The 23,350-nt window shown below is 39.9% G+C and overlaps 1 protein-coding gene across 5 annotated transcripts in view; it reads right to left on the reverse strand.

The window, feature by feature from the left end:
* Positions 1 to 23,350, reverse strand: part of opcml (opioid binding protein/cell adhesion molecule-like) — a 1,007,280-nt gene that overhangs the window by 340,557 nt on the left and 643,373 nt on the right. For all 5 annotated transcript variants that reach the window (XM_072238353.1, XM_072238355.1, XM_072238354.1 and 2 more), the window contains exon 3: positions 15,254 to 15,379. In XM_072238353.1, the coding sequence (XP_072094454.1) occupies positions 15,254 to 15,379 (126 nt within the window). The remainder of the gene's footprint in view (positions 1 to 15,253; positions 15,380 to 23,350) is intronic.

The following is a 23,350-nucleotide window of genomic DNA, read 5'->3' on the forward strand; positions in this document are numbered from 1 at the left end:
GCTCTCTCTCGCGGTCACGCTCTCACTCTCTCTCGTGCTAGCTTTCTCGATCTCTCTCTTGCGCATGCGCTCTCTCTCTCTCTCATGGTCGCTCTCACTCGCGCTTGCTTTCTTGCTCTTGCGCTCACTCTCACGCTCGCTCTCAAAAAATTCGAATTCCGGGACATTGTATATAATTTGCTGGCATCAGGGAGCCGCTATTAATATGCGGGAGACTCCCGGAACTTCCGGAAGAGGTGGGATGTCTGGTGAAGCGTTGTGCCAACTACTACGCCACCATGCCGCCCCATGTGGGCCATTGTCTTGTCACCATCCTCAACTTATTCTTCCAACTTATTCATAAACTTCATTTTCAAACACAGTATCTAGCTCCATCATATTGTCATCAGCCCTACCCAAAAGCCCCGAGAATATAATTATCAAATAACTCTTTATTTTGCACAAATGAGATTGAATATAGCTTTTCCTCTCATTAGTTCAATATATTGATCGCGATAAATATCGCGCATGCATTATTGCACAGATACATCTTTCACCTTATTACGACAAACTTGATTGAATCAATCTTTATGCAGGTAAAGGTAGTATATGGCTCCTGTATTTTCCCTGTCTCACACACTTCTCATTTCCTGACTGAAGTCATAACTAAAATTACTCCTACTTGGTAGCCTATAAACATCTACTACCAGTGATTCCTTCCTTGCTTGTTTCATGTTCTGCTCCAACTTGATCCTGACAGACCTCCCATTTCTTAAATTTATCTCATTACCCACTAATATCATTCTGTCAATGGTTAAAAATGTTGAGCCATATTCTGTCAGTAGTACTAAGTTTTCTTTCTGGTGGTATAACAAAAAATTACTGTTGAACAACCTCTTTGACCCTGAAAAATTAAGTTAATCAGTGTGAATGCACATATCCTAGACAGGAAATTAATGTTTCTTTTACCATTTTATCTTTAATCTTTAATTTCATTTGCATCCAATTTTTATTTTGTTCTCTGTATAATTATCTGAATGGAATAGATATTTATCTTTATTTAATACATTGCTTCCTGTGTGTCACAGTGAAAACTCTTCAGTCTGACTGTTTACAAAGCAGATAGCTAAAACAGAACCAGAAGCTGTGATCAATGTGGGAACTTCCTCAGGAATATGGAGAACTGTTGCACCATATTTTGCATTTACCCATCAGTACGTATGACATATAATCTGGCTGAGGAGTGAGTGAGAGAGTGAGTGTTTAAAATATAAAGGACAGAAGGAGGCTTCAAGCAAGCAGCAAGGCTGATCCACACCTCCACCCATTAACCCACTCTTCCAGATCACTCAACTTTATCATTTCCTGTCAGTCACTCACTTTATCTACCTAGCATCACATTATGAACATAAAATCAATCTATGCATACAAGCTATCTTATGCACTTTTATTTCTTGTGTCTTTTTATTTTTGTGTTCTTTATTTTATTGTGTTTTTTTGTGCTGCATTAGATCTAGCGGAACCATAATTTTGTTCTCCTTGACACTCATGTACTGGAAATGACATTAAATAGTCTTGAATCTTGAACAGAAAGAGACCGGCTGAGCAAGTGGACAGGAACAGGGCAAATGGTATATTAAGTGGAAAGAAGAATAAAGCATAGCATTTCTTAAGTACTGAGAGACTGAGTATTGAAGTTCAAGGTGACACAGATGCAGAGATAAAGAACCAGAGAGCACAGAAATAGGCTCTTCAGCCACCACGTCCAGAAGCTGTTAATGCTTATCCATTTACAAGCAATTGATCAGCAAAAACTTCCAATGCCCTGTCAATCCAAGTGTTCATCTAAATATTTCTTAACTGTTGTGAGCATTTCTCCCAACAAGCCTCTAGGTGAAAAAAAACCCTATTCTTCAGATCCCCACTGTCCCTTATCATAAGCCTATGTATGCCCTCTGGATTTAGACACCTCTGCATTGGGAATGGGTTTCCAAATACCAAGCCTATCAATACCTCTCACAGTTTTGTATACCTCTATCCAAGATCATCATTCGCCTCCCCCACACCAGTGAAGAGAAATCCGACTTATCCAATTTCTCCTCATAACCGAAAAGCTCGACCCTCAGCAATACCCTGGTGAAGCTCCTCTTCATCTCATCGGTACTTGTACAAAAGTGAAGGGATTTTGCAGGTTCAGAAGGCAAGTGATATGATTTACACCCAAGAAAAGGAAAATCATATTGTATTTGTAGAATGTGTTAATTACATCACACTAGATGCCCTTGTCATCAAGGGAAGTTAGGGAAGACACGCTAAACTGCTTGCAGGGAAGGTGGGTTTATTGTAAGGGGAAAAATTGAGTAGAATGGCTCTGTAGTCTTTCAAGCTCAGAAAGAGAGGAGACCTCATAAACACTCACAAAATTCTCAAAGGCCTGGACAGATGAAATATGGAGAAATTGTTTTCTCGTGACCAAGGGATCCAGAACTAAGAGTGCTGCTTCAAATAATGAGCAGCCACTTAGGAGTGAAGTGGGAAATATTTCTTCACTCAGAGGGTGGTGACATTTTGGAATTGTGGTTGATGATGGAAGCTCATTTTATGTGTTCATTCAAAGCATAGATCAATATATTTCTGGATATTAAAGGAATCAAGGAACAGAATAAATGGACTGTGCTGAAAACTATGCTCAGTTCGAAGATCCGTCTAGATTTTTATGTATAGCAGAGTGGAGTCAAAGGACCAGATTGCACAATCCTGCTCCTTTATCGTATATGCTAAGGTGAAAGGCTGCAATAATGTAGTCTGTGGAGTTCCAGGGTATCATTACAGGTACCTAGATTTAGCTATGCATATTAACACCAGAAGTTTCTATCAGTTTTATCCCATAATAATAGTAAGCAATGATAACCTCCTAGGTATTTGCACAGCAAAAGTATTACCAATAATTTATTTACTGTGGCAGAATTCCTGAAATTCACTTTCAGGATTTGATGCCACCATTAAATCTCAAATAGAATTCAAAAATAATTTACATTTAATCATAAGAAAAAAATAAATTAAAAAACTGGAGCTGGAAGAAATTGTCTATGAAGGAATAAGGCAATAACAAAGATACCAAAAGACTGAGGAGAATATTTAATGTCTCCATAACCAGCCCCACTCTCAAAGACACATAAAGGTACTGATTTTTCTTGCATAATAAGTGTTTCTGGTAATCTGTCCAGAATCTAAACCAGTTTATATCCATCTTCCTTTGCCCTGCTGTCACGTGCTTGGCATTATCTTGCTCTAATCAACTTATTTTTTTGGGCTACATATGGCTCTGCCTCATTCATCTCATCATAAAGCTAAAAAATCTACAAATTAAAGCCTCTTCATTATAACTTAGTCCTCAACATAAGAAGTCAGAGTTCTGTTCCCTCTCTGTGGTAAAGTCTAGACTGAAATGTCTCCACTGTGCAATTTTACACAGCATGATGGATTCAGACTCATAATTTGAGCATTAACTTAAAAAATGAGAAACATTTTATCACTACATTCTTACAAGTCCAACAAACAGCTACAGATTACAATTTTTTTCCTGTCTAATTTTAATGATTGCTTAACACACGTGTTCGGAATCATTATCTTGTATACAAATATCTTTAACAGATAAAGGAGAAGCAACAATGACATGCACTTTGTGTGGAAGTACAATAAATGATTTCAAGTACATCTTTTTTCAGAAGTTTTGTGAATATTTATTCAGCCAACAAAGGAACCTCATTAGCATACGGCAGAGCTCAGCTAACATGGGCAGTCTCTGGCATTCTGAAGGGAAATTTAATAGTTCCCAGTACCGTTGAATATCACCCATTCCACACAATTGTTCAGATGCTTCAATACACAGAGATTCCAGGATCCAAGATAATTTCCATTTATCGATTTCTCAAAATTTATCTGACATCCCAGGACATCACGTACCTTCAAAGCACTCCTTCCTGTCCTATTCATAAGTCCTCATGTTGGTTTACTGAAACTATTCCGACTCACTGGACAAACCCATTGCCCCGATATTTTTTTCTTTCTGTAACTTATTCTCCAGATATTCCCATCAGCTCCCTTCAGATTCTAACACTTACCAATTTAGATTGGCCAATTAAATATCAACCCACATATTGGTGGGATGCTGGAGGAACCCAGAGCACCCAGTGTAGAATTAGGGAGGGTGGTGGAGGCTTATTTGTTGTGTTCATTCAAAACGTAGATCAATACACTTATTTTTATTTATTTATTGAGATACAGCACAGAACAGGCCCTTTCGGCCTTTTGAGCCACGCTGTCCAGCCACCGGAATTAACCCAAGCCTAGTCATAGGACAATTTACAATGACCAATACAGAGCAGTACATATTTGGATGGTGAAAGGTGTTGTATATTTGATATTTCAATAATATCATATACACAGACACACATATAGTTTAATTACACCACCTCCTTTGTTTAAATAATTAATTACCGGTTATAGGTAAAAATGCATTAATTGGATACGACCTCATACTACCATGAGATATGTGCATGCCTCGCTTAAAGAAAACACGAAGTTAAACCTGTATTCCCAGACATCTGTGTTTTTCCTTTGAATTAATTTAATGTTTTGAAGTTACAAAACATAACAGGAGGAAACTGGAACACCCAGAGGAAGCCCACACGGTTACGGGGAGAACGCAAAAAGTCCTTATAGGCAGTGGTGGGAATTGAAACCGAATCGCTGGTACTGTAAAGTGTTGTGCTAACCACTACACTACTGTGCAGCCCCAACATACACTTCTAGATATTAAGGAAATCAAGATTCAAAGCATCGGGATTATGCTGAAAAGTAGTCCTCAGGTTGAAGATCAGTCTTGATCTTAATGAATAGCAGAGCAGACTCAAGGGGTCAGATGGCATAATTCTGCTTCCTTTCTTATATTGAGGTGAAAAGCTGCAATAATGTTTTCTCTGGAGTACCAGGTTATCATTACAGATATACACATTTTAATGCAGCAGTAATTTCAAATACCAAGGGACATGCTTTGAACGTAAGACAGGGAAGTTTAAAGGTGATATAAGGAGGAAGATTTTTTTTTAATATATGGAGAACAGTAGGTGCCTGGATTGAATTACCCAGGGGTAGTGGTGGAACCAGGTAGCTTGGTGGAGATCAGAGACTATTCAATAGACTCCTAGATATGAAGGGAGTGGAGGAAAATGGCTGATACACAGTGAGAAGGTACAGATTATTATCTGAATGGTGGCCAATTAGGAAAAGGGGAGGTGCAACGAGACCTGGGTGTCATTATACACCAGTCATTGAAAGTGGGCATGCAGGTACAGCAGGTGGTGAAAAAGGCGAATGGTATGCTGACATTCATAGCAAGAGGATTCGAGTACAAGAGCAGGGAGGTACTACTGCAGTTGTACAAGGCCTTAGTGACACCACACCTGGAGTATTGTGTGCAGTTTTGGTCCCTTAATCCAAGGAAAGACATTCTTGCCATAGAGGGAGTACAAAGAAGGTTCACCAGATTGATTCCTGGGATGGCAGGACTTTCATATGATGAAAGACTGGATCGACTAGGCTTATATTCGTTGGAATTTAGAAGATTGAGGGGGGATCTTATTGAAACGTATAAAATCCTAAAGGGATTGGACAGGCTAGATGCAGGAAGATTGTTCCCGATGTTGGGGAAGTCCAGAACGAGGGGTCACAGTTTGAGGATAAAGGGGAAGCCTTTTAGGACCGAGATTAGGAAAAACTTCTTCACACAGAGAGTGGTCAATCTGTGGAATTCTCTGCCACAGGAAACAGTTGAGGCCAGTTCATTGGCTATATTTAAGAGGGAGTTAGATATGGCCCTTGTGGCTAAAGGGATCAGGGGGTATGGAGAGAAGGCAGGTACAGGGTTCTGAGTTGGATGATCGGCCATGATTGTACTGAATGGCGGTGCAGGCTCAAAGGGCCGAATGGCCTACTCCTGCACCTATTTTCTCTGTTTCTATGTTTCTAAAATCATGAGCTGATTGGCCTGTCCAGTGCTGTAGAGCTCAATGTTCTAAACATAGGCAGTCACAAAGAGAACATACAAGTTTCATCTAAACAGCAAGAGAAGTCAGGATTGAACCCAAGTCACTGCCACACCAAGGAAGGAGCTCCACGAGGTCCACCATTGTCCCACCCAGGCTTCATCAACATTGACAGCAAGAGGACTAATTGCGAGAAACAATTGTCCTAAACAAGGAATAACTGCAAAATCTAACAGGTTTCATCAGCTTTAAAGGGCATGGATAATTCTAAACAGAATTTGATCAGAAAACAGCCACGTAATACAATTCCAAACAGTAAGAGCTGACCAACTGGGCAGAGGAAAATATTAAAAATATTTCCATAAAACCTCCATGAAAAGGTGCAACATCCCTACTAACCCCCTGGGGATCCCAGGCCCGTGACAACTCAAAATGGAGAAGGAGCATTCAGGAGGCACAGGGAGCTTCAAGAACTTCAGGCTGTCTTCTGTTAACAGCACAGGGAGTGCATGAATTCATTAATTAGAGCCCCAGCCAGTTCACTCAGCACTGCCTATCCAATCTCTGGTAAGTTTGGCAGTTTCAGATTGGCCTCATCAACCACCTCAGAGCCCACAGACCCACAATGAAAGCAGAAGAGGGAAATCAAACCCTCATCTGCCTGTGAACAGAGTAAACTAAATCAAACAAGGATTACATTATCACATCTTGCCCTTGATACAAATTGATGATATTTTAGTATATCCTTCTCTGAAAAAATGCACACAGTGGTAAACAGACTCTAAACACAAATTAAAAATGGTACTCTCGTCACAAGCAGGAATACATCACATTGTTAACAGAGCAGCGAATCCCTTTAGATTCCATTACATTCCTTCCTTAAAAAAACTGAATATCATCACTGTGCTTAGCTTAAATTTGCTATCTATCCATACACAAAAAATAGATACAAACTTCAAATTTTATAATTTTATTTAATTTTACATTCATGGTTGCATGTGAGAAGATTCAAATTTCCATTTGAATAATTGCATTCCTCAGGGATAAACACCGCACTCGTTTGTGACTTGGGCAAATTCTTCATGTCGATCATACATGCACTTCTTCAATTTCTCCAAAAGTGGACTTAGTTACCAAATGAAATGAGCCTCGAGTTAAATTGTTTAGATGTTCTATTCCACAGTAAGGTTAAGGGACAGAGATTTACTTTGTTCAATGGAAACAATTTATCTCTATGGAATAAGACAGAAAATAATATCCTATCCTAGGTCAGTCAACTGGATTGCTCATTATTTCTTGCTTCTTCTGCCATCTTACAGCCTTTTAGTGCCTGACCTTGTCTATAAAAATGTAGGCAAATAATGAACAAGGTGTTATTAAGTACAATGGATAAGAGTTATTTTGGATTTCCAGGAACAAGGAGGTATTGATTAAACTTTGGATGGAAGCAAAATAGAACATATAATTAAGGGCTGTGGACAGTTCTGCACTGTACAGGAACTTCCATATTTGAAAGGACAGTTGATTGTCTCCTATGAGATTGACATGAGACAGCAATTTTCTGACAAAACTAAAAGAGTGCTGGGAATCCCCAGTACAGCCAAAACTGCTCTCAAGGAACAGTCTGTGATAACAGTCACTTTACCCTGAGGACTGGGAGAAGCAGCATGGAGATGCAGTGAAGCACCGACTGCCCAAGACTCCTAATTCCTCCCAAAGGCAAACCATGGACAGGGACGGGGTTGATTTCTAAATGACTCTACCTGCAGTTTTCAACAGCTCTTTTAAGAAATGTTCCAGATACATGAGCTATATCATTCTACAAATTACCATCCAGGTGCAGAGGGACTTAGGAGTCCTCGTGCAAGACTTCCAGAAGTTTAATTTACAGATTGAGTCTGTGGTAAGAAAGGCAAATGCAATGTTGGCATTTATTTCAAGGGGAATAGAATATAAAAGCAAGGAGATAATGCTGAGGCTTTGTAAGACACTAGTCAGGCCACACTTGTAAGTATTGTCAACAGTTTTGGGCCCCATATCTCAGAAAGGATGTGTCGTCGCTGGAGAGAGTCCAGAGGAGGTTCATGAGGATGATTCTGAGAATGAAGCGGTTAACATGTGTGGAGCATTTGGCAGCTTTGGGCCAGTACTCACTGGAATTTAGAAGAATGCAGGGTGTGAGGGGTGCGGGATCTCATTGAAACCTACCAAGTGCTGAAAAGATAGGGTGGACGTGGAAAGGATATTTCCTATAGTGGGGGTATCCAGAACACGAGGACACAGCCTCAAAATTGAGGGGTGACTTTTAGAATAGCGATAAAGAGGAATTTCTTTTTCGTCAGAGAGTAGTGAATCTGTGGAATGCTCTGGCACAGACTGCAGTCGAGTCCAAGTCCGTGGGTATATTTAAGGCGGAAGCTGATCGTTTCCTGATAGGTCAGAGTATCAAAGGATATGGCAAGAAGGCAGCTGTATGGAGTTGGGTGGGATCTGGGATCAGCCACGATGGAATGGCGGAGCAAGCTCAATGGGCAAAGTGGTCTAATTCTGCTCCTATGCCTCCCTTCCAGATTTTACCTCTATTTAAGACAGGTGCTTAAACCTGAACTCAGGTGTTTCATTGGTGAAGCTAGAACTGTGAGGAAGGGCAGAAAGGAAATTAGTTCAGCTTCCTGATTTCCAAAGAAGAAAAAGTTTGCCTTCTGGGATTAAAGTTAACTGTTAGCCTTGTGAAGGAAGTAATTGTCTTTTTTTTTTGCATGTTTTATTCTGAAGACACAAGAGAATTGTTACTGTAATTTAATAGTCATGACTTCAGAAATCTGTTACAATTTAATCTTCTGATTTACTTTAGAACATAGAACAGTACAGCACAAGAATGGGCCCTTTGGCCCACAAAGTTCTGGCAAATTGAATAAGCTAATAATGTCCAATTACATTAGCTCTTTCTGCCTTCACATGTTCCATACCCTTTCATTTGCTGCATATACAATTGCCAAAGTGGCTCTTAAAAAAAAGTTCAGAGTACATTTATTTTTATCTAAGTGCACATATGTCACCACATACTATGCTGAGATTCATTTTCTTGCAGTCATTCACAATAAACGCTCCTATCACTTGTGCCTCCACCATCACCATATTAACAGATAATACCTTTACATACCCATGTCCACAGTTAGTAGAGGAAGCTCAACTCCATTGAGTCTGTGCTTCTTGCCGAACCCTGTGCTGTACTTTTGGACTTATCTGCACCCATACTGATGGGTGCAATACCAGCAAGCCAAGCCAACAGTCATTTTTTGCCACTTTTTTTTGGATGAATTTTAAAAATGAATCCACATCACTCACACTAAACTGTGGTGTCAAACATAAACCATTCTCTCGAAAACTACTGTATCGTGGAAATTCACGTTACAGATCATTCACTCCTGCCTACCCTTACAGGTCAAGAAGTGGACTGGGTTAATCTCACTTCCTAGTTCTTGGTTCATAGTCTTGCAGGTTACAGTTCTTCAAACTTTCAGAAGTTTCCAAACATTTGAACATTAGCTACATACAATACTCAAACTAAGGGATATAGATGGAAGAAGGGCTCAGAGTGAAATAGGCATCACAGCATCTCCAGACAGATCAGAATAAGAATCCGGTTTAATATCACCGGCATATGTCATGAAATTGGTCATCTTTGCAGCAGCAGTACAATGCAACACATGATCATCGAGAGAAAACACTGTGAATTAAAGTGTATAATAAATGAATTCATAGTGCAAAAAATAGGAAATAAAAAAGTAGTGAGGTAGTGTTCATAGGTTCAATGTCCATTCAGAAATCAGATGACAGATGGGAAGAAGCTGTTCCTGAGTCACTGAGTGTGTGCCTTCAGGCTTCTGTCCCTCTTTCCTGATGGTAACAGTGAGAAGAGGGCATGTCCTGGGTGATGGGGGTCTGTAATGATGGGCGTCGCCTTTCTGAGGCGCCGCTCCTTGAAGATGTCCTGGATACTACAGAGCTCAGTACCCATAATAGATCTAAGTTTACAACTCTCTGCAGCTTACTTCGATCCTGTGCAGTGGTATAGCCCCACCATACCAGACAGTGATGCAATGCAGCTAGTTAGAATGCTGTCCACGGAACAAATAAAACACGTGTATTCTGGACTCATTGGCGCTATGTTGTATCATTCCTAATATAGAACTTGAAGCTCCTTCAATAATTCCAAAAGACTGAAGTAGGGTAAATACTGAAAGGCTTTTATTCGCTGTACAATACGACCTCCATGGTGAGTGTCTGCCCCTGGACTGAGGGGGAGGGGCAAGGCGAAACACCTTTATACAGGATCTGTGGGAGGAGCCACAGGGGCAGTCAGCAGAGGGGCGTGTCCAGACAGTTAACCCAGTTACAACATATATATATGGTTTACCACAGAACTGAGCCTCACAGACCATATCAGTGCAAGATTTGATCCGTCTACTGCATCCTGAGTAGTTGCAAGGGAAGTCACAATGCCCACCAGCAGAGTTGGAAAATAATTACAGATGGTGGCAAATCAACAACATGGTGAAAGTGCATACAAAATTCGAAAGCATTTGTGGAGGGAGGAAGTGTATTCACATTTCAGGTTGATGACCTTCCTTTAGAACACAAAGACGCCATCGGTATAACTTCAGGATGTGAAGGAAGTGTGGAGGGTATGAGAAGGAAGGTCTGATTAAATAACAAGCAAGAGTAAGGCAAAATAGGCTGGTGATGCTACTAGCAAAGATACAAAGTAAATCACAAAATTAACTGTCTGGCCTGGAAAAGAGATGCATTTACAATTGGGGAATTGTTTCTCAAAATCATTGAACTCAATATGGAAGCTGTAATATATGGAAAGCCACAACGTGCAAAATCAGAAGGGTTTGGTTAGGCAAGATTTGTTGGAGTCTTATCGGCTGCCAAATGTAAGTATTAAAAGTTTAAAAAAAGACTTGAAACAAGATTGGCAAACAGATGTTCAATGTGACTGTACATCAACAAAATGTAGCCACTAAAGCAGTTGTGCCATCTTTGTTTGTTCTCTCATTGTATAGGAGAACTGCCCTGTGAGAATGGTTAGGACAATGAATGGTGGAAAAGGAGGAGATCAAAGGGCAGGCATTACATCTCCTTTGCATGCATGGAAATGTGTGGGTGTGAGGGTTTGCAGAGTGGAACTGGGTATAGGGGAATGAACAGTCTCATCATCATACTGAAGAGAGAGAGTGGCAGAGAACTTGGCGATGCTGGCATCAGACTGGAGGTGCCAAGAATGACAGACGATGACCTGGTGAACGTAGAGGCTGCTGAGATAAAATAAATAGGAGCACGTGGCACCCGATCATATAGGATGTCAGCAGAGGTGTGGGAAATGGGGACACAGCACACCAATCACAAAGGAGGGAAATCTACAACTGAGAAGGGCAGATAGAACACAGGTCACTATGGACCATGCAACTGAGGGACGATTTGAAAAAAAAAAAAAATTGGACTCCTAGCAGAAAATTACTGGAATGATATTGTAGTCAAGTAGGTGTAGGAGTCAGACGGTTTGTGGTGGATACTGCTACAAATATATTCTTCATATATAGAATTAGGAAAAAAAAGGAAGATCAGCAGATAGAACAAGTGAAGGGAAGAATGGGTGGAAATTGGTAGGAAAGTTGCAAACGTTACTAATGTGAGGTAAAAGCAAGGAATGGCACACAGTCATCACTGTATTAACAAAAATAAAGAGATGAGAGTACGTATTGGAATGTGAAATTTTCCACTGATTTCCCCCAGGGAGACAAATATACTTGGATTCATATGAAACCTCATCACAATTTCCATATGGAGGGAATGAGTGGAGCTTTTCAATGCAAGATCTACTTCAACCAAGTGGGGACAAAGAGTAGCAAACTGCAATTAGTTTGGCCACCATTGAAGGTAGAAGCACAGGTTCTGAGAATATCTTGTGGGCGTTGTGGGGATGAGATATCTGTGGTGAAAGTGAGTGGGTGAGACCACAAGATTGGAAATGGCAAGAGTGGAAAGCATTAGACAATATGTGGAGGTGGGAAGAGAGTTGACAAAAGGAGTGTAAAATGGAGTTGAGATGGGCAAAATCTAAATTGGCCAATAATTCGTTGAAATAATAGGCCTGTCAAAACTAGGAAAAGGATCTGATTCGCATGCTACATTTTGAAATACATTCTCAGGGTTGAATGGACAGCCTTGTACTCACAAGGTTGCAGAATGGTGAAAGGATCAAGCAGCGGATGAGACTCGAAGCACAATATGAATCAGCACAAACAAGAGAAAATCTGCAGATGCTGGAAATCCGAGCAACACACACAAAATGCTGGAGGAACTCTGCAGGCCAGGCAGCATCTAGGAAAAGAGTACAGTCGACGCTTCGGACCGAAATCCTTCGGCAGGAATCAGCACTCTCATTGAGAGAAGGAAGGAAGACTAAATGACTGAAGCAGGGAAAATAGCACCAAACCAGACAAAATGGAGGAGGGCAGTGACATTACTGTACACTTTCTGATATTGCAAGGCACCTTGTGAGTAATTCTTACAGGAAAGATGTACTATGGCAAAGAGATTTTATGCATGAACTGAATTCTGTCACAGCTGAATTGTACATTAATTTGTTTTTTTTTGCATTTATCCAATGTGCAACAATTTTGCTTGTACCTCATTCATTAACTAGACAAAAGTGAACAGTAAATTATACGTTTCATCCAGCGAGCAAGCGTTTTATAGAAACATAGCTCTATGTTAATCTATCAAGCATTTAATTCAAAGATAATTGTGGGTTCTCTGTTATCAAAACAGTCTATCTAACCTGTTAATTCCCAGTATTCAAATGTAAAAGAAAATAGTTTAAAAATTAACTTGACATTCATTTTAGGGCAGATCAAAGATGCCCAAGGACAGCCAAATTGGGTCACTTTATCTTTCTATCTTATTGTTTGTGTCCTTTCATGCAGCTTGTCCTTTCTTCTGAATAAATTTGCCTGGTATAGGCCTTCAGGACTATTACTGGGCTGGGCTCAAAAGGGTGGGAAGTGATGAGGGAGTTTGCATTGTTGGGGGTTAGTGTGAAATTATCTCAACTGTGGGGTCTGGGAAATTATTCTTGCTCTTTCAAAATAATTCATTGTTATAACTAACCTCACTTCTGGTTTGAGATTGGGCAGATATAAATTCTCCATCACTTTCTTATCTACATCTGAAATATAAACACAGCAATTTCTACTGTAATGCTTTGAAATATGACTGACCACTTTCTGTCACTTATGCCAAACAGAAACCAATGTTTGATTCCTATTTCATTCTTTTCTGCTAACTAAATATTAGTTAAATGTTAATTTCTAGTCTTTCAGTGTATTACCGACTTCTTCATCTCGAATGTGAAGTTGCTGCAGCCGTCAACTATTTTTGGAAAATCATTCTTGTGTTTTTTCTCACGATTATTTGAGACAAAGTGATGAAGTCCAACAAAAGCATGCATCTGACTGACAGGCATGACACTGTCAGCTACCATAGTGCTCTCAAAGGAAGACATAACTGACAGAAAACTGTTATATAAAATAATACATGCACATTTCCTGAGCACTTTCACAACGTAACATTTGGTTGCATTTCTTCACAACCAAACCACAAAATAATCCTTCCTGTCATTCATCTTTGTTTCACTAAAACATTCGCTGACAAGCTCACACTGATGGCAACAGACATTTGACAGGTAGGTGACAACATAAAATACTCTTTGTTTTACAGCTTACAGACAAAATGATTCTACAAAACTCTGCCGTTCATATCTCAGTAAGATGTACATAATTATTTTTTTCTGCATTTAGGGATACAGCACGGTAAAAGGCCTTTCTAGCCCAGCAAGCCTATGCTGCCCCATTACTTGCATGTGACCAATTAACCTACTACCACCTGGGAGAGATCCGGAAGAAACTCACGTGGTCACAGGGAGAACGTACAAACTCCTTACAGGCAGTGGTGTAAATAAACCTAGGTCGCTGGCAACACACACAAAATGCTGGAGGAACTCAGCAGGCCAGGCAGCATCAAAGTAAACAGTCGACGTTTCACACTGAGATGAAGGGTCTCAGCCCGAAATGTCAACTGTACTCTTTTCCATAGATGCTGCCTGGCCTGCTAAGTTCCTCCAGCATTTTGTGTGTGCTGCTTGGATCTTCAGCATGTGCAGGTTTTCTCTTGTTTGTGCTAAGTTGCTGGCACTGTAATAGCATTACGCGAACCGCTCCTCTACCCTGCCGCCCCAATATGGACTAGCTTTTCTGTACAGAGTTTTTCCTGATCAATATATGGACTTGGCGAAGGCATCTTGAAAGTCATGGATAATGGGAATACATGCCTCAGGGAGTGCACCATCCTGAAATGTGAAATCAAGGTAGAGTAACAGTATTTTTTGTGATAGTTATCTACAGTTTTAATCAAGTGAGAGTTGACCAAATATTTGAATCTCCTAAAGGCATGCTTGAGCCACCTTGAATTATCTCAACATTATCCAATTTGGACCTTATTCCTTCCTTGATGCTTTTGTCCAATATAATGCTCAGTTTAACAATTTAAGCTTGTTACTTTCAATATGACAGACCATAGAGTACAAACAAAATCTTGCCAATCCATGGATTATCACAATGACCAACAAATACACTGCAGTACTGCAAAAACCTGTTTTCTTTAGCTTAATTTGGACATGTTTGAAATGAAAATATCAAAAATTTATCACTCCAAAGCATATAAAAATGTTCCACATCAGCACATCTCCAAATGATAGGTAAATATAACAAAGACTATTGAAAGCCACCTGATTCACTGGAAATTGAAAACATCTGATTCTTTTTGAACTCACCAACTACATAAATCTGAAGAACAATGAATACATAGAGTATAATGTTCCAGGAATCTTCATATCAAGTTTTAAGATATAAATAACTAGTGACCTTTCCAATGTGAAGTTACTTTACCACATAGCTTAAAGAATTACATCTTCCCAAGTTTCTTTGTAACCATAGAAACAAGGTGATCACATTCCTATCCATCAACAGCAATGAACAACACCTGCCAAGAATTGTCGTAAAATTAGGCAGCTTCAGTCACACCTTCCCCATTACGGCTCATTACCATCTCATTGGTGTAGATCTCCATTCTCCAAAGTTACATCAAGAACAAGCACTGACCTGTTGGAGAAACGTGGCGCCATGTCACGGTGGGCTCTGGTCGTCCAATAGCGAGGCACAGAAGTGTCACATTGCTGCCCTCATTCACAGAAACACTGCTGGAAATGTTGACAATTTTTGGTGGAACTGAAGGAGACAAAAACATAATAATTGTTTTTAAAACTCAGATACAGTCATTCATCTGACCGTGTTTTGTAAAGTTAGAAGATAGTAATGCTTCACCAAACATTCCACACTGTAAGGGCGTATCAAAACAATGAAATACATTTCAGTTCTAACCACATCTCAGTTTTCAGGTAAAGAGTATGCTGTCATTAGATATTTCCCAGTGTCATTTTCCAAATAATACTCCATTTCTAGAAACATACTTAACTTGGTTCAACATTTAATTGTTAAGAAATATCAGAATTATAAACTGTATCCAAATGCCCTCTCATTGGAAATGCTATACCAAAGGATTTATGAAGTAGGTATCCAAGATAATCATGAAAACGACACTTAGATTTAGATTCCAACTTCCACCTTGGTTTGACACAGATTTATTATTGACACATAAAATAAAATATAACAAGTAATTATCTGCTATGTTCAATACAACTGTAAGGATTGTCAACACACTGCTACATCTTGACATTATTTCCGTATGATTGGGGCAGAAACGAACAGTATCTGCGCATATTTTACATCAGCTGCACCAGGATATCCTGCACTAGTGTCAAACCTCACATTCAATAATGAAGTGATGACACTGATAACTTTGAAGGACTTACACACAAAGATTGAGCAGCTTCTGTGATAGGAACTCCTCTTGCCCTGCTGGTTGGTACTCTCATTTACCATTTCAACAGGACGTCCACACGACTTAAGTGGTAAATGAGAGCACTCACTCATCAGACCGTGACTTTTTTTTTTAAGTTAAGGCCATTAATCTTCCAGAACAGTTGGCCTTTACATATCAGAATTTATTTAAATTGCAATGAGTGGAGCAGGAATGCCTGGGGAACGAGATAGGTATCTTATCGCTATCTTATCTGCACAGTTTGTTCATCTTTAGCACTATTTTATTTATAATTTTATAACATAGAAATTTTTAATGCACTGTACCACGGCCACAAAACAACAAATTCCATGATATATATCAGTGATAATGAACCCGATTCTGATTCTGAAATCCCTGCATTAATTTAACTGGTCAGACAGCAGAATCAGCTCCTTCGTGTCCCAGTAATCAAGATACATTATTGATAGAATGTTAGACGTTAAAGAACGCAAAGAAAAATTTTGGTTAAGGGATAGCAGATGAAAGTTTGGCTGAAGTGAAAAGTCAGCCAACCTCTTAATGAATAGTGGGGTGGGAGTGAAGGCTGGTTAGCTCATTCCGGCTTCTACTTTTCATATACTCACTGATGCAACCTATCGTCACACAGGTAGAATCTGCCACTGAAATCTTTATTAGAATAAAAGAAGAATTTGGTAATACTTCTCCTTTAGTCTGTTTTGCCATTCCATATACAGCACCAACAATCTGGTGAGGAACTCCAGGTGATAATTACTTGTCCGTTACATGTTGTTTTGCCATCTCTGATTTTGTTACCAATAAATGAATCAATTGTTCAATCAGTGAAGTGTCTCACTGCAAATATTTTCAGTGATCTGTGGCTGATTCGGACACTGTTTTACAAGGATATGAAATTAATATGGCTGGTATTTCACATCAGTGTCATATTCCTGTACTAACCCTAAACCATACCCATGGATTTCCTCCGTAACTAAAAATCCAATGGTTTTGGTCTTGAATATACTGAGAAACAGAGCCTCCACAGTCTTCTTGGGTAGAGAATGCCAAAGATTCACCCCTCCTGGAAGAAGAAATTTCCTCTTCTCAGCCATGCGTCTTTATTTTGTAACAATGAATCTGGTTAAAGAAACCACAGCCAGGGAAATATTATTACTGCATTCACCCTGTTAGGTCTCATAAGAATTTCAAAGGAGTCATCCCTCACTCTTCTCAACTCAGAAGAGTCCAGCAGATCAGTATGGGTTCCTATCCATGGAAGTTTCCCTTGTTTGCTGCACTCTTTCTAATTGTTGATGCAGTACAATGATGGCGCCATCATTGGTCACCATCTGACATTGGAGGATTGTGTGTGTGCATGGGTGTGTGGATAGTTGATGGGAGGGAGGAACAGGGCCTTGTTTTATTGTTGCTGTTTGGCTGTGTTCTGCTGAGCATTGTGGGTATGCTACAGTATGTTGATGCCGGAACGCATGGCGACACTTGTGGGCTGCCCACGCACATCCTTAGGTTATGTTGGCTATTAAGTATGTTTTGTGGGTGTGTGATACATGTGATAAATAAATTTGAATCTGAATTACTCTCAGCAGGAGCACAAGAGGACATAGAGGACTGCAGCTTTTCGAATGCACATCATTACCTCTATTGCAAGTTATATACCCAAATTCCCTCAGATTTTCCTCACAGGCCAAACACATCTGAGGAATCAATCTGGTGAACCTTTGTTGTACTCCATCCATTGTCTCTATCCTTTCTTCAGTACTATACATGATATTCCAGGTGGGTCTCAACAGTGCAATAATTAAATACAGGCTGTGTTGGTAAAAAGACAGATAATCTATTCCAAACTCCAATGGGACAGATGATCAGAAAAACAGAGAAAGAGGCTGGAAAATATGATGATTTAAGCTTCCTTGGCGACATGCAGAAACTCCACTGAATCTCTGGCCCCTGCCTACTCAAAGTGGAGAGAGAGCATTCTGGAGAGCATTGAGAATCTCAAGGCCCTGCATCAGGAGCAGACACAGGCTCTGCCTTAGGAATAGATGTGGCCCTGGTCACTCTTGCACCTTGTCCCCTCTATGGAAGAACATTTGGTCCCAGCCTGAATTCATTAACCACCTAAGAACACACAAAACCAGACTGGAAATAAGTTGCCCTTAATCCCTTGTGAATGCTTAAGGAAGAATGGTACAGAGAATATTTATTATTCATAAATGAACAGTATGCCTAGTTTGCAAACAGCCAAATGATATAATCCCATTTAAGACTTTTTCTTTTGTTTTTTGCTGCAGGTCCTTCATTGTGCAAACTTAAGCTATTATTAGTCCCATTTTAACATATTTTTTCACAATGCTGTTAAGCAATATATTGCAATGGTGATTTGTGAGAAAGGTTACCATATGGTCTTCCTACCAGACTGTAGCTTCAGTTCAAAGTAAACTTACTATCAAAGTACATATATGCTACCCTGTACAAGCCTGAGATTTATTTTCCTGTGTGCATTCACAGTAAATACAAAGAAACAGAAAAAAAAACAAAAAATAATAATAACGAATAAGCAATAAATATCAAGAACATGAGATGAAGAGTCCTTGAAAGCGAGTCCATAGGCTGTGGGAACAGTTTAGTGTTAGGGTGAGTGAAGTTATCCCCTCTGGCTCAAGTGCCTGATGGATGAGGGGTAATAGCTGTTCCTGAACCTGGTGGTGTGGATCCTGAGGCTCCTGTACTTCTTTCCCGATGGCAGCAGTGAGAAGAGACCATGACCTGGATGTTGGGAGTCCTTGATGATGAATGCTGCTTTCCTGTGACAGTGATCCATGTAGATGTATTCAGTGGTGGAAAGGGCTCTACTCGTGATGGACTGGGCTGAATTCACTACTTATTGTAGGCTTTTCTGTTCAACGACACTGGTGTTTCAATACTAGGCCATGATGCAATCAATATACTCAACATCGCACATCTATGGAAGTTTTGTTGACATTTGAGATGACATGCCAAATCTTTGCCAACTTCTAAGAAAGTAGAGGCACTGCTCTGCCTTCTTTGCAATGACACTTATGTGCTAAACCCAGGGCAGATCCTCTATAGTAATAACACCAATGAATTTAACGTTGCTGACCTTTTCCATCTCTGATCTCCTGATGAGGTCTGGCTCATGGACCTCTGGTTTCCTCCTCCTGAAGTGAATAATCAGCTCTTTGGTCTTGCTGACATTGAGTGAGAAATTATTGTTGTGGCACCACTCTGCCAGATTTTTTTTTATCTCCCTCTGATATACTGATTCGTCACCACATTTGATTTGAACAACGACAGTGGTGTTGTCAGCAAAACTTGAATATGGCATTGGAGTTGTGCTTAGCTTCTCAGTCATAAGTATAAAGTGAGTAGAGCAGGTAGCTGAACACACAGCTTTGTGGTGTTCTCGTGCTGATGAAGATTGTGGAGGAGATTTTATTGCCAATCCAAAGTAACTGGAGTGTGCAAGTGAGGAAATCGAGGATCCAATTGCACAAGGATGTATTGAGGCTTAGATCTTGGAGCTTATTGATTAGTTTTGAAGGGATAATAGTATTGAATGCTGAGATACAGTCAATAAAGAGCATCCTGATTTACGCAGCTTCACTGTCTAAATGTTCCAGAAATGAATGAAGACCCAATAAAATGCCATCTGCTGTTGACTTATTGTGCCGGTAGGCAAATTGCAGTGGATCCAAGTTGCTTTCTCAGGCAAGAGTTGATATGTCTTATCATCAACCTCACAAAGCATTTCATCACAGGGTATGTAAGTGCTACTGGATGATAGTCATTGAGGCAGGTCACTACGTTCTTCTTCAGCACTGCTATAATTAAAGCCTGCTTGAAGCAGATGGGTACCTCAGCGAGTGGTTAAAGATATTAGTGAACACTCCAGTCAGTAGATCAGCACAGATCTTTAGTTCTCGGCAGGTACCCTGACTGGGCCAGATTCTTTCCATGGAAGGATACTCTCATATCAGCCTCGGAGATTGAAATCACTCTATGACTGGGGGCTTTGGGAGCTTGCTTTAGACCACAACTTAAGACAGTAACGTAAATAAGGACTCCTACAATGAGAGAAGTCACAACTTTCCAGGGATAGGCTGGATAAATAGGTGAAAAATATGTTTAATCGCACAATGTGTTTCAGGTGCACAAATCATAACGCTTCTACATTAATGTGAGGACATAAAATGCAAATACTGTGTATATCGATAAGCATTGACATTCTACAATCTATGGCTCTGTCTGTGTTTGTACTGTAAACTTGATGGACGTATTCTAGTCTCCGTGTCTGTGTGAGTTTGCACTTAAGTCTTGATTAGACTGGAAGATCATGTAGTGTATCTGTTGTAACACTGGAACATTTTCAAAGATAGTCTGTACCGAAAGCTCAAAGATTCAATGGAATCACAAGGACTAGGATTATGACGAGCCCACTCAGCTTTCTGACCTGCCCTGCCATTCAGTACATCATAATCTGTGGCATTGGGGCATGTGAATGGCCTGTTAAGTTGCACAGTTATCTCCTTTTACTTTCTATTGAGCAATACCGTTTGCTTGACACAGCAATGGAAAACAGCTCCACCAAGTTTTCTAACCATTCTTTTGGCATCAGGATCAGAGGTCACCAAGGAATGTGACCCTTCAGCGTACATCAGTTTAATTCTACCATGTGTAAATTGTCCTGTGTTTTTTTCAGGCCACCACTATTTTTTCTGTGCTATATTTCTCTGTATTATTGCTTGAACTCTAAATGTCCCTCCTTGACATGTGGTTATACCATATGTTTTCAATTGAAGTTATGCTCCTTATATGATCTCGAATTTGGTGTAAAACTAACTAGACCTCAGAAACATACTGCATACTTTAACATTGTTTAAATACAAATCATTTTCCCTTTTGTTCATGCCAGTGTTACTGTTTTCATCCTAGTTTTCAAGCAATTATGTTTATCTGAAGTTAATTAATTTTTGAGGGGGATAAAAGGGAAAATTGCCCAATGCAGAAGTTAATGGGAACCATTCCTCTTCAATACAAAATTGAAGATTTCCAAGAAGTTTTTGATCCAGGATGTCTTTCTCACATCATAAAAGCATTATTCAAAAGGTATTCAACATCTCTTTAATCATGTTCATGGCTAAGTGTTGGGTTCCAATAATTAGCACCAACTGGACTGAAATGCACTGCAGCGTTAACAAACTTGGATATTCCTGATGTACTTAGCATTCCAAAAAAAAAAAATGCTTCACTTTCCAACCCTATTTCTTCAAAACAAATTTATTTTCAACCATTCATTCACCGCTGACTTTCAAGCTGAATTCATGGTATGAAACCAATTGAACGTTGCCCTTTGATTTCCTATCTTAAATCCACTTCTACACATTGAATGTCCTGAGGATAGATTTCTTCAATGTGTTTTTCATCAGTTTTCCTGCCTTCACATTGTTATAGAATTTTATAGCCTCGGTCTTTTGCAACAAGTACTGTATAGCATTTATTCTGAAATCTCTCAGCTCTGCTGGTCTCTGAGCTCCAGAGAGTTGAATGCAAGATGTTCATTTTTGTTTCAAATCCCTCCAGAAACTTGCTTTATCTTTTTCACATTTTCAATCACAACTACCTGCCAAATCCCACATGACGCATTCCAGGGATTTCAGCACCAACTTGGGTTCACCTTTGCTATTTCACAATCAAAATTGATCCCTCGGCTTTTTTTGCTACTATGGAGCTCAATCAGAAAAGACAACGACAGGGGGAGTAGGTCACTCAGCTATTCATGTCCCACCATTCAATATAAGTATTATTGATCTGCTATCAATAGCTTTCAAATCCCTGATCTTTCAAACATTTAAAACAGAAGACACAGAACATAGAAGAGTACAGCACAGGAACAGGCCATTCAGCCCAGAATGTTGAGCCAAAGCAGCTAGAAAGATCAAAAACACCCAAACACTAATCCCTTCAACCTACACAATGTCCATATTCCTCCATCTTCCTCACATCCATGTGCCCATCTAAACATCTCTTAAAAACCATTAACATACTTGCCTCTACCACACCAGGCAGCACATTCCAGGCATCCATGACTCCAAGTAAGGAACTTACCCCTCACATCCCCCTTGAACCTACCCCCTCTCATCCACAATGTACGCCTTCTGGTACCAGACATTTCAACTCTGGGAAACAGATACCACATGTTCTTTCCATGCCCCAATAATCAAGCCTCCAAAATGCTCAAGTGTGGAAAATTCCAGAGATCTGTCTTCCTCTGTGAAAAGAACAACCTGGTAGGCCACGCAATCGGCAATCGCCTCTGATCTGGACTGACATTTACGTGCCGGGTGGCACCTAATTAATTAGCTTGTTTATTTCAGCTTTTTTCTTAAAGATGTGCTGGGTACGTGCTGGCTACCGCTGCGGTCTTCGTGGGAATGTATCGGTGCGCGGCCCTGAGGTTGGGGACCACTGACTTAAAAGACACACAGCAAGGTTCATTCTCTCTAGAGCATGGGTTCCAAACTTTTTTATGCCATGGACCAATACCATTAAGCAAGGGGTCCTGCTCTAGAATGCTCTTCCATAAAATATTTACCCAATTTCCGTTTGAGAAATGCTATTGAATCTGGCTTCACCACATCAGATAATGCATTCAATTTTCAAAATATAAAGACTTTTCTCATGTTGGTTCTAGATATTTTTCAATGCCTATTAACACGGGACAGTGACCTTTATTGCATATTGTGCGTTTCCAAGAACCGCATTTAACACTGCTAAATAAAATTGGCATCAATTTGCAATGTGTACTGGAAATTCACTTGGTGGTATCATTACACACGGAGGCCACTGAGAACAGGGTCTGTGTACAGCACCAAATAAACTTCTCAGGAACCAGTTTTAAGTTTGCAGTTCTAACACAATTTTGGAAATACCATGTACAGTAGAACAGTTGGTATCTACAATACCTATAGACAATGCCCTATTTATCAGAGCAAAAAACTCCAATGACAAAACTGACATAGATCTGCAGCACAACACAAGTTTTGAGTATGCTTCTAAGTGTCTGGATCTAGAATTCACTTTCATGCTATCTTTGCTCTTCATACTTTGAAGCACCCATAAAATCTCTGCCTGGTCTTTGTTGCTCTTTGGAGAAAAATGGCAGCTTTTCCAATTATGCCATTGGCCATATTCCTTATTCCTCTTATCATTCCATAAACCTCTTCTGTACCCTATCTCAGCAACCATGTGTTCCCCTCCATAGATGCTGCCTGACCTGC

The sequence above is a fragment of the Mobula birostris genome, chromosome 20 (genome assembly GCF_030028105.1).
Source record: "Mobula birostris isolate sMobBir1 chromosome 20, sMobBir1.hap1, whole genome shotgun sequence".
NCBI classification, from domain to species: Eukaryota; Metazoa; Chordata; class Chondrichthyes; order Myliobatiformes; family Myliobatidae; genus Mobula; species Mobula birostris.